General features: G+C 47.3%; 2 protein-coding genes across 3 annotated transcripts in view; one reads left to right on the top strand and one right to left on the bottom strand.

Moving 5' to 3' along the window:
* Positions 1-104: 104 nt before the first annotated feature.
* On the bottom strand, positions 105-9999 carry YARS1 (tyrosyl-tRNA synthetase 1). 2 transcript variants are annotated; one of them, XM_042439379.1, is made up of 15 exons: positions 9872-9975; positions 8911-9075; positions 8339-8441; positions 6735-6881; positions 6425-6600; positions 5463-5592; positions 5051-5131; positions 4632-4724; positions 4218-4353; positions 3861-3946; positions 3095-3230; positions 2815-2912; positions 1718-1911; positions 1308-1449; positions 105-925 (listed from the first exon to the last, which is right to left on the bottom strand). In XM_042439379.1, the coding sequence occupies exons 3-15, from the start codon at positions 8393-8395 to the stop codon at positions 815-817; spliced, it is 1587 nt and encodes a 528-aa protein (XP_042295313.1). In that variant the 5' UTR covers positions 8396-8441; positions 8911-9075; positions 9872-9975; the 3' UTR covers positions 105-814. The 2 variants fall into 2 exon arrangements, with proteins under 2 accessions (XP_042295313.1, XP_042295312.1); XM_042439378.1 differs by lacking the exon at positions 8911-9075 and having other exon boundaries at positions 9872-9999.
* A 233-nt stretch (positions 10000-10232) lies between these two features.
* Positions 10233-10385, top strand: part of LOC121916132 (S100P binding protein) — a 17432-nt gene continuing 17279 nt past the window's right edge. The window contains exon 1 of the mRNA XM_042440941.1: positions 10233-10325. The gene's annotated coding sequence lies outside the window, so the exon portion shown is untranslated. The remainder of the gene's footprint in view (positions 10326-10385) is intronic.

The following is a 10385-nucleotide window of genomic DNA, read 5'->3' on the forward strand; positions in this document are numbered from 1 at the left end:
TCTGGAAGTTCAAGAACATTTACCTTGTGATGATGTTTTAAAAGATATTTCTAATAACACACCCAGCAGTAACACATTTTGCCCACAAAACTCTAGAGACAGTATCCCTGTAGAATCAGAAGCCACCAAGTGACCATTTTATTTGGGGGATGGATGACAGATTTAGAATCCAGTGTCTATGACAGACAAAGTGTAACCTTTGCTAATCTGATGGAGATCCTTTCTCCTGCATGCTTCGTCAGCCTGGGTCTGAACTTGGCGGAGGTGGTTAAATGGATGGAGCCTTCTTGTGTAACATGGCCACAAACATACCAGAGGGGAGGTGCACACTCAACCGTAAAAGCTGGGTTGGAAATCATACAGTTGTCCAAATGTTCTGGGGCTGCACTTTCCACTGGACCTAGGCATCATTGCCAATGGTGAAGGGAATGATGAGCCTTGCAGTCCAGCAACATCTGGGAAGCTGCCTCATTCCTACCTGTGCTTGAGAGGATAGTTTGGTTTTGGCATGGTTTCCTCTTCTCAGGTTTAAAGAGGAGAGATTTCCACCACCTTCACATCCTCCTTATGATCCACTAGCAGCAATTGGTTTTTTCCTCTCATATATAAGTAAACATGTCTTTATTTCAGAGACAGGGCTTCAAGCCCTGGCCTCTCACGCTTCTAAGTGCCCTTACCTCCAGAGACTGGAAGTAAAGTCCTTTCATTTTGTTTCTTCATGGGCCTGGTGCTGCTGGACTGCTTGAGCAATGAAGTAGCAGGGATGGTCACTGGGCAGGAAGAGGCGCGGAGGAGATGGACGCCGAGGGCGGGTTTAGCGGATGCCGCCGCCTTTTAGGGTTTTGCACGTGAGATTCCCCAGTTTGGTCATGAAGTTCTTCCCCTTCCACTGGGCCACAAGGTCGTCAGAAATCAGGAAGTCAGCCTGGTGAGATAGATAAAGGACAAGATTTATTTATGAAATTTATATCTTGTTTTTCTTCCAAAATGGGGGGGCTTTATACTGAGAGACAATCTGTTTTTTGTTGTGGTGGGAATCAGACAGCCCTCCAGATGTTGTGAGACCTGAGTCCCACTCTTGGTATGGAGGGGGGAAAGGGGGTGTATAACTAAAGTGACTGGTTAATTGACTAAGATTCCCAGCATTCCTCACTACTGGCTGAGGTCTGCTGGGACTTGCAGTCTCAGCTTTATATCCCTTCCATTGGGTGTTACCAGTCTTCTTTGCTTTTAGAGGCTCCAGAAGACTGCTGAGATCTCTAGCATGAAGGGACCTGGCCCCTTGCGGGAGTCACCCTCCTGCTCACCTGCAACTTCTCAAACACCTTCTTCTTGGGTTTCAGTTCCTCGTCGGGTTGACCGCTCTCGTAGCCTTCCACGAATACGCGCTCTCCGGGGCAGGAGCCCGCCGGTGGGTCCAAGGGCTCTATCTGACAGGGCTCCCCAGAGCTGTGGGGTTTTATGAGGAAGAGAGATATTCCCAAGAAGGTTCTTGAAACATTTTGGGGTAAGGGGAAAACTAGGAATGTGGAGTGGCCCTCTGAGGAAGGTCAGAGGGAATGGGCTCAGCCTCAGAACCTGAGGCTCACTACTAGGATAGCAAATGACCAACCCACCCCCTACACGCAAAATGGTGGCCAACTGGCAACCCTTCTGCACCTCACTACAACCCCCTGCAGGAGTCAAAACTCTGTCCCACCCCGTTTCCTTTGCACACCTGGCAGCGCAGAGCAGCATGGCCTGGGACTCAACCCCCCGCATCTTCTGGGGCTTCATGTTGCAAACCACGACCACCAGCCTGTCCTGCAGTTCCTCTTGGGGCACAAACTGGACCAGCCCGCTGACCACCGTCCGTGGCGCAGCCTCCCCAACATCAATTTTCTCCACATATAGTGTGTCGGCATCCGGATGCTGGGGTGGAAGAATGGCAGCGTCAATACCCAGAGTAGGAACAGGAATGATTATTCTCCACAACTATAGCCAGGAGCTTCAACAGGAGCTGCAGTTGTGAAACCCACTGGGTGACATTGAGCAAGTAACTCTATGGCAACTTCAGAATGCAAAGGTAAGCCTCCTCTAAACAAATCTTACCAAGAAAACCTATAGGATTGCCGTAAGTCATAAATGACTTCAAGGCACAAGACAAAAACAACAACCACCTAGGACTCTAGCCACACAGTTGAAAATTTTTGGACAGTACAGTGGGCTGTTTCCAGGACCCTGCTGTGGATACCAAATCCATGGTTGCTCAAGTCCCACCATATACAATGGGACAGTAACATGGTGTTCCTTATATACAATGGAAAAATCAAGGTTTGCTTTTAGGAATTAAAAAATAATAATCAAGTTATGAATAGCTGAACCCATAGATGCAGAATCTGTGGATCTGGAGCGCCAACTTTATATAAATATACATACAAAACCAGCTCCTGTGCATTACTGCACAATAGTGCAACAAGCTGACACCTTTGCATAATGTGAGTATTCAGCAGAAGGCTGGAGTACCACAACTGCTGCGTAACTACACTCGTCCCCCGGGTTACGAAATTAATTCGTTCCGGCGCCATTTTCGTAACCCGGAAGTTTTTCGTTAGCCGAATCCCCATAGGCGCTAATGGGGAAAAGCCGCGGCTCTGCCGCGGCTCCATTTTAAAAAGCGCCAGCGTTTTTTCGTAACCCGGGTAAACCTTCGTAACCCGGAAATAATTAATTAATATTTTTTTTTCGTAACCCGGAAATTTCGTATCGCGGCGCGTTCGTATCCCGGGGTACCAGTGTATATGGAGATGTATGAACACAGGATCTGGGGCCTACCTTTTCCACACTGAGCACCCTGCCCACTCGTAAATCCACCCGTGATGGTACCACTTCTTCAGGATCTGAATTCTTTGTAGGGCCCTTTGTTGCAGCCTCTGTATATGTGGAAGAGAAGGGAAGGGGTGGTTGTGGGGTGGCGGGGGGAGAGAGAAATGTCTCTGAAAAAGCTTTCTGGAGATCCATAAAACCCATCCCACTAAAGCTACCCAGGCAGGGATACGGACACCTTGGGGTGGGCTTCTTCGTCTCACATCTGGAAGTACCATTCCCCACTTACTTGCTTTGGATGGGTCTGGATATGCGCAACTGGCAAGCTTCTTCATCTGCGAACTGCTGAACCTCTCTCTGATGGGCTCCAGAAGTTTGTTCAAAGCCACCTCCACGGAGTTCTTCAAGTCCCCGGGATGGACAACCTGCCAGCCCAAGAGAAGATGGAAGAACTGATCAGTCCATTTCTCTCTTGTGTAATGCTTTTCTCTCAGCACAGTTTCCAATGGCCCTAACAGGTAGAATTCAACAGGCCCTTTATCTGTCCCTAATAGAGCATCTTCATTGCAGGTGGGGTTGGCAGGCTGAATACAAATAACGTTTGTATATGAGTGTGTGCCTTCAAATCGCCTGTTGACTTATGGCATCCCAATGAATTTTATAGGTTTTTCTTAGGCAAAGGGTAGTTTTGCCAGTTTTTTCTTCTGAAATGTAACCTACACCACTTGGTCTTCATTGACTACATGGGACACCTGGGCTGGGGAGGGCAGCCTCCCCCCACTTGAAGCCAAAGGAAGATGGATGCCCAAGAGTTGTATTGTGCTGAAGCAAACAAAGAAAAGAAAAGCATGCAAGTGAGAAGCATCACTCTTCCACAGGAGTTATGACAACCATGCATGCAGTTCAGCAAACAGAGGTAAATTTCCTCCCCCAGTTTTGTTCTCAGCCTTCATATTCTTATCTTCAAGGGTGACAAGCTAATGGAAGAAGTATCTGAGAAGGTCATTTGTACAAGTTAACTCTTTCCCGCCTCTAGACCCTTCCAAGCATCTCACCTGGTCAGCAAAGTCCTTCTCCAGGTCTCCATAATTTGTGTAGGTCTTATTTCCTCCCCATTTCTCATCTCTAAGGATCACGAACTCTGTGGGATGTGGGAGGAGAAGAGTCAAAGAATCACACAAAGAAGAACTGGGTGCATACTGAAGTAGTGAGAGGCGCATGTCATCAGAACCAATAAAGAAAAATAAAGGGATGAGGCTCTTAGCCCTTCATCTCAGTGTTCTTCTTCAGACTGCATTCCAGCCAAGCAGATGGCTGGCTACATCTCTCCCCACACCATGAAGACCCAGAACCTGTCACCACTACCACCACCATTCCCACCCCATAGATTTTGACTGCTTGGGGATCATTACCTGATCTGAGTGGGAAGAGTACGTGCTTGATGAAGGATAAGACTCCATTGTTCTCTACATTGCCTGGTTCACAAAAGGCCTTCTTGAGCTTCTTCTTCACATCCTCCTTACGATCCAGGAGATCAATCTTGGACTCCTAAAAAACAGGGGGTGGGGAGGAATTGGTTCAGGAGGGCCCCTGGTATTCATCTTGGTGCACAGGCCTCAGAACTCTTCTGCAGGCAGGTCATTTTAAATGTAGATGTAGGAAACCATTGTTGAGTTAGACTCTTGACCATGGGCAAACCCTTAGCCAGTTTAGCTGTTGGATTGATCCATTTGAAAAATGTATGTGCCCAATTAACCATCTTAAATCTAAGTTTCCTCCCTCCAGGAATTGGTCCTTTCAGGCACAAGTCCAGTTTAAAATCTCACCTCTTCTGAGGAACTCATCTTGCTCCCTGTCAATCCTGGAACCATTGGGTTCATGAGATGGATGCGCTTGGTGTAGCCCAGTGAGGGAAGGTACTAGAGAGAAAATCACAAGAGTCGTCACATGGACACTTCCCCAACTCTACGCTCTGGGGAGGCTTTGAAGGAATGGATGTGGATTTGGTGGAGTGAGCAATGGCAACAGAAGGAAAGGCATGGGAGGCAATTCCTTCTAACAGCAGATGGGCGTGAATCAATTCATTAAGTACAGTAATATCCCACCTTGCTCTTTGCTAGGCCACAGAGTACTCCATACAGTAAAGGCAAACAGTTTTGGTTCATTAGCAAGTCTGAATCCTCCCCACAGCTCTTGAAAACCCATCACTCGATGGTCTAAAGGCCAGGCAAACCTCAGTTCTCACCTTTTCTGCAAAAGTGAAAATCTTTCTCTGGTCTACTCCTCCAAACTGGGCATCAACCTTCAGGTACTCCTCATCCAAGGCCTGCAGAGAGAGAGATGGCTGTAAAAGCAATCCCTATAATATCCACTTGGCTTCTCCCCAGCACAGATACAGATGAAAGCACAGTATGTATAAAAACATCACTAAAGATAATATAGACGTTACTTTGAAATGCACTTAGTTCGTAGAATTACAACAGTTTAACAATACACTAAAAGACAAAAAATAAAAATCAGACAAAGAGCACACTGTGAAAAAGCTCTTTGCCACCAGTTCTTAAAAGCAGGATAGCAACGTTTTCTCTGGCCAGCAGGACAGTGAGGAGGGAGCCATTTGCAATGTGTGTGCTTGGAGTGGGGAGAATAATAGGTACCTGAAGTCCTGGATAGAGAAGGCCGCTGAGCAAGGGGTGCTCTACTTGCTTGACCACTTCAGCACCAGCTTTCTTGGCATCATGCTGGGTGACGACGGAGGACAGCCGGTACACATCCAGTGTGTATTCCCTGAGTAGGACAAAAATCCAAGTCATGTTGGGAGAACTACCTTACTCCTTTCACTTTATGTCTGCAGGTCTCAAACGTTTGTCTTCCAAAGGTTTTGGACTTTAGCTCCCAGAATTCCTGAATTTTAGCCAAGCTGACAGGAGATTCAAGGAGCTAGAGTATAAAATACTCAGAGGACTTAAGTTTAGGAACCACTGCTGTATGGTAAAGATCCCAGGGGCCATAAAAGGTAGAGGCTGAGCATAGAGAGGCCAGGATTCTACCCCAGGGTTAGGTAGTGTCAGTCTCTTAGAGACTGTCAGTCTTTACAGAGCTGTGCACTGATTGTGCTACACATCTCTTGGCCAAACTCACAGATCTCACTGGAGGAGTGTATAGTTACACTAGACGCAACTACATGCCCACCCCTAACTTACATCTCTGTTGCCAGGTCATGATTGCTCTACTGAGTGTCCCCACCAAACCTGCCTCAGATATTGGCAGGATATGGTCTCTTTAGATAACCTCAGACAGCAGGAAGGCGGTATTTAAAAAGCTCACATGCAGGATATTCCCTTTCCATTTTTTTCTGTTGCACAAAGATGAACAGGCATTGTACGAGACTGTCACCAACGTCTCCTTCCAAATGAACTGCCAATACCAGATTAATAATAATAATTAATTTGTTTTATTTATATACCGCTATTCCAAAGATCATAGCGGTGAACAGCAAGTAAGCTAATCAGCAAGTAAGCTAATTAAATTAAACCTCAGGAAGGTTAAGGATATCTTAGGAGCAATGGAAATGCCATCCTCTCAGAAGTTCAGACCATTCCCCTCAGACCAGACTTACTTGCTGAGCTGGTAGTCCGTCCCACGGATGAACCTGAGCTTCTCCAGTGGCACCCCAATGCTCTCAAGCATTGCCTTGATGACATTTTCGTAATATTGAGTGCGCAGCTCCAGCAGCTCCCAGGGGGCCTTCATATTGTCCAGGTAAGCATGGAGGTCAGCGAACAGGATCGTCACCTGAGAGCAAGGAAAAGCATGACTAGGGCAATCCATGTGTCCTTGGAAACCCACTGCTTTGTTTCCTAGTCTTCACAGCAGCAGTAAACAAGCGCATCTTCTGAAATGACATCCCTCCAAATACTCAGTCTTACCTCACAGCCAGCCTTGAGGAAATCCGCTATTTTGGACATGGGCACAAAGTAGGCTATGTGAGGCTTGCCCGTTGTGGCTGTCCCCCAGTAGATCTTCAGCTCACGCTCCTTCAGGATGGCCATCAACTTATCCTCACCAAGAACTTCCTGGAAACAAAAGAGAGAAGTATATTATCACTGCCAAACAAAGGGAGAAATGCAAAGAAAGCAAAGGTTCTACTACATCAAAGAGGCAGATTGTAAGTGTCACTCATGGAATTATATAAGATGATTGTGCATTAGTTGAATTGACAAATTGTGCAACTGTACATGGAAACGAATGCACAGAGTTCACAAGTAGTAGTATCTCCTCCAATTAGCAAGAAAGAAGCTTATCAGCAGAGCATCTTAATGCGCAAGAGGCCATGCCAGATAAGAATCTAGTGGGAAAATTAGCACCACCGCAGACCTCTTACCTTTTCCCATTTCCTTCCTTTGAAAAACTGAATTATCTTAACCTTAGAACTAATTAACTGGGAAGCTAAAATTATGTTAATAGCCTCCTGACTGTAAGAATCCACATTATGTTTAGCTGAGGAAACCACACACATCATGGGACTCATCAACTGAACTGAGATGCCTGCTGCAGATGTGGGCAATTTTAGCAGGTTCAGGGGCCAATGTTTTGTCTGTGGAAAACTCTGGGGGCCACAAAGACTGCCCAAAAAATGGGGAGAAATCAAAAGAAAACTGGTAGCAGCAAGAAGTCCACCTCCAGTCATGAAAAAAGAGTATTTGGGGCTATTAAAAACTGGAAGGGATCTGTGATCTATTTAAAACACGATTCACTGCTCCTGGAGGTCTCTAGGAAAGGCAATTTTCTCTGTTTTGTCACAGGAAAAAGAGTAGCCACACAGATGTGGCAGAGTGCATGTGGCCTGGCTTTCAAGCTGTAAAAATAACAGCCTATGTACAAATACATTGGCCTCCTGGTATCACATTCCCTCTGCTGCAATACATGGTCTAGCAATGTGTCTGACTCAAAGCTTTAATTTTTGTGCAAGATGCTCAAGTGTGCCGCCCTGGTGCCAATTATGGCTCTGAACAGACAGGCCAAAATAAAGCTGCTTTTGGTCACTTTGGAGGTATGCTGTTTAAATGATGCATGTGCCCTAAGAATCTGGATGCCCAGCCAAAGCCACGCTCCAGTCCTAAGGAATAGAGCATGGCTTTGGTGCAGCCTCCGGACTCTTAGGACGCATGCATCATTTAATCAGCATACCTCCAAAGTGACCTGAAGCAGCTTTATTTTGGCCTGTCTGTACAAGGCCCATGTTTCCTTCTCATAAATATGCCTCAGTGAACAAGGAACCAGGGCCCTGAATCTCAAAACCAGCTCAGAAACCCACATTAGCAGAAGAATGTTTACTTTACAAAGTGTCCGAACCAGAGGTGGTTAAAACTGTGGCCAGCAGGCTATGTGCAGCTCTGAGATTCACATTTGCAGTCTCTAAAAACCCCTCCCCGTTTTTGAAAAACCACATAGAAAGCCTCCTTTCAAAACATGTGAAAATATCCCCATCCTAGTAAGCCCTCGCAGCTTTCTACGCTTGCATTAGAAGTACCTGCAGGTTGCGGGTGATCAAGTGATACTTCTCCTCTGCTGTCAGTTCGTGCCCCATTGCACCACCAGCCGCTCGCTCACCAACAATCCCTTACAAACTAGAACTGAACAAAAGACACACACAATTCAGGGAGAACCAGGTGGAACCATAGCCAAGAACAGCAGAAGGGGGTGCCCTCTCCTCCTTCCTCAGAGGACATTCAAATCTCACTATAAGCCAGTGCTTCCCAACTTTCCTAATGCCACGACCCTTTAATACAGTTCCTCATGTTGTGGTGACCCAAACCCATGAAATCATTTCCGTTGCTACTTCATTACTGTAATTAAATAGGTGTTTTCCAATGGTCTTAGGTGACCCCCCATGAAAGGGCCATTCGACCCACAAAGGGGTCCTGACCCCACAGGTTGGGAACCACTGCCATAAGCTAATTGCCCCACCCCCCCAGTTTTCCAATGATGGTGGCTTAGGAAATAGCATGTCTCACTATGTATATATGTATATATATGTGTGTGTGTGTGTGTGTTTGCGTGTGTATGTATATATATGAGTTAAAGTACAGTATTGACATTGACCTGTGGATAAGTGGACCCAGGTTTTTGGGGTCAATTTTTGGGCATAGACTTTTGACTTGTAGATGAGTCTATATTCTAAGGAAGGAGAGTCCGCTGTCGCTTCCTGAAGCTGTCTGTTCCAAGGCTATGAGTTAAGATGGAGGAAGGGCTTCACATAAACTGTGGCTGTTTGGAGAAAAGGGAACAGAAAGTGAAAGAGAAACAGGAGTCCGGTTGTGTCGCTCTGGGTCCAGCTGGGTCTGTGCCATTTGGCCATTTCGGTCTCCTTCCTCTGGACCCTCTCCTCCTTCTCAGCATCCTTTTCCTGAACTGTGATGCCCAGAACTGGACAAGTGCATTATAGAGTCATACTATGACTTCCCTTGATCAAAACACTAAACACTTGTCCCTCCATATTGGCTAGGATTAGGGGCACAAGACCCCTGTGGATATGGGGAAACCACACAAAACACCACGTTTTTAACTGAGAGGACGCCTCTCTAGGAATCTCTAGGTCTTCCAACGCAACTCTATGGTCAATGTCCAACAGACACTGACCATAGAGTTGCACTGGAGGAGCTACAAAGGCCTAGTGGAAAGTCCTCTCTAGGAGGTCTTTCAGTGCAACTCTATGGTTAACGTTGACCATAGAGTTGCGCTGGAGGACCTAGAGATTCCTAGAGAGGACATATTATAGTTTTGATGTCTTGTTCCAGACTGGGGAGGGACTACAACTCCCATCATCCCCAGGCAGCCAAGGCTGCCTGGGGATAATGGGAGTTGTAGTCCCTCCCCAGTCTGGAAGCAATTCAGCCCCTTTTCCTCCATTCAGAACCATTTTTAACCCCATTCCTCTCCTGGACCCCAATTAAAAGGGTTTATTTCCCCTCCCCTTTCCCTTTCCCTGCCTATTCCTCCCCTTTTAAGTGAGGGGCTTCCTTGTTACTGACGCCCCTCGCCCCTAAATCCATCCTTCACTCACCTGAACGCCTTTCCTTTGGGTTGCATCAGCTGCGTTCGGCGCTCGATTTGCCAGCCTGGCAGGCTCCTATCCCTCTGCGCTAGGAGGAGGAGAGCGCCGAGAGGATCGATGGGAAAGGCGTTCCTCCTCCACTTCCGGCAGTCTGATAGGTCGAGCGGCCTGCCACTCGAGGAAAAGGCGGCGGAGGCGGAGTTACTCGAGTGGGCGTGGCGAAACTTCCTTCTCCTCGCAGGCGTGGCGAAACTTCATTCTCCTCCTCTGATTGGCGGAGAAGGAGGAGCTACGTCAGGGGGCGTGGCTTCGGAGGCGCGTCTTTCCCTTCTTCGCGCCCTGATAGGTCGAGCACCCGGCCAACGTTGAGGAGAAGGCGGAGCTACGCGAGGGGGCGTGGCCAATAGGTTTCTCTCGCTGCCTCCTCGCCTCGGAGCGTGTCTTTGAAACAAAATGGCGGAGGGTGAGTATCGTTCCTTCCAGGAAGAGGAGGAGGAGATGGCTGAAGGAATGTGGGGCTGGG

Source organism: Sceloporus undulatus, chromosome 9 (assembly GCF_019175285.1).
Source record: "Sceloporus undulatus isolate JIND9_A2432 ecotype Alabama chromosome 9, SceUnd_v1.1, whole genome shotgun sequence".
NCBI classification, from domain to species: domain Eukaryota; kingdom Metazoa; phylum Chordata; class Lepidosauria; order Squamata; family Phrynosomatidae; genus Sceloporus; species Sceloporus undulatus.

Bases quoted from the DNA above. Each gene is read 5' to 3' on its own strand.
- YARS1 (XM_042439378.1), bottom strand. From the start codon at position 8,395: ATGGGGCACGAACTGACAGCAGAGGAGAAGTATCACTTGATCACCCGC. The intron at 5,593-6,424 runs GTAAGTCTGGTC...TGTCCTACTCAG, and splicing joins ACGGACTACCAGCTCAGCAA to GGAATACACACTGGATGTGT. The intron at 3,947-4,217 runs GTAATGATCCCC...CACATCCCACAG, and splicing joins ACTCTTCCCACTCAGATCAG to AGTTCGTGATCCTTAGAGAT.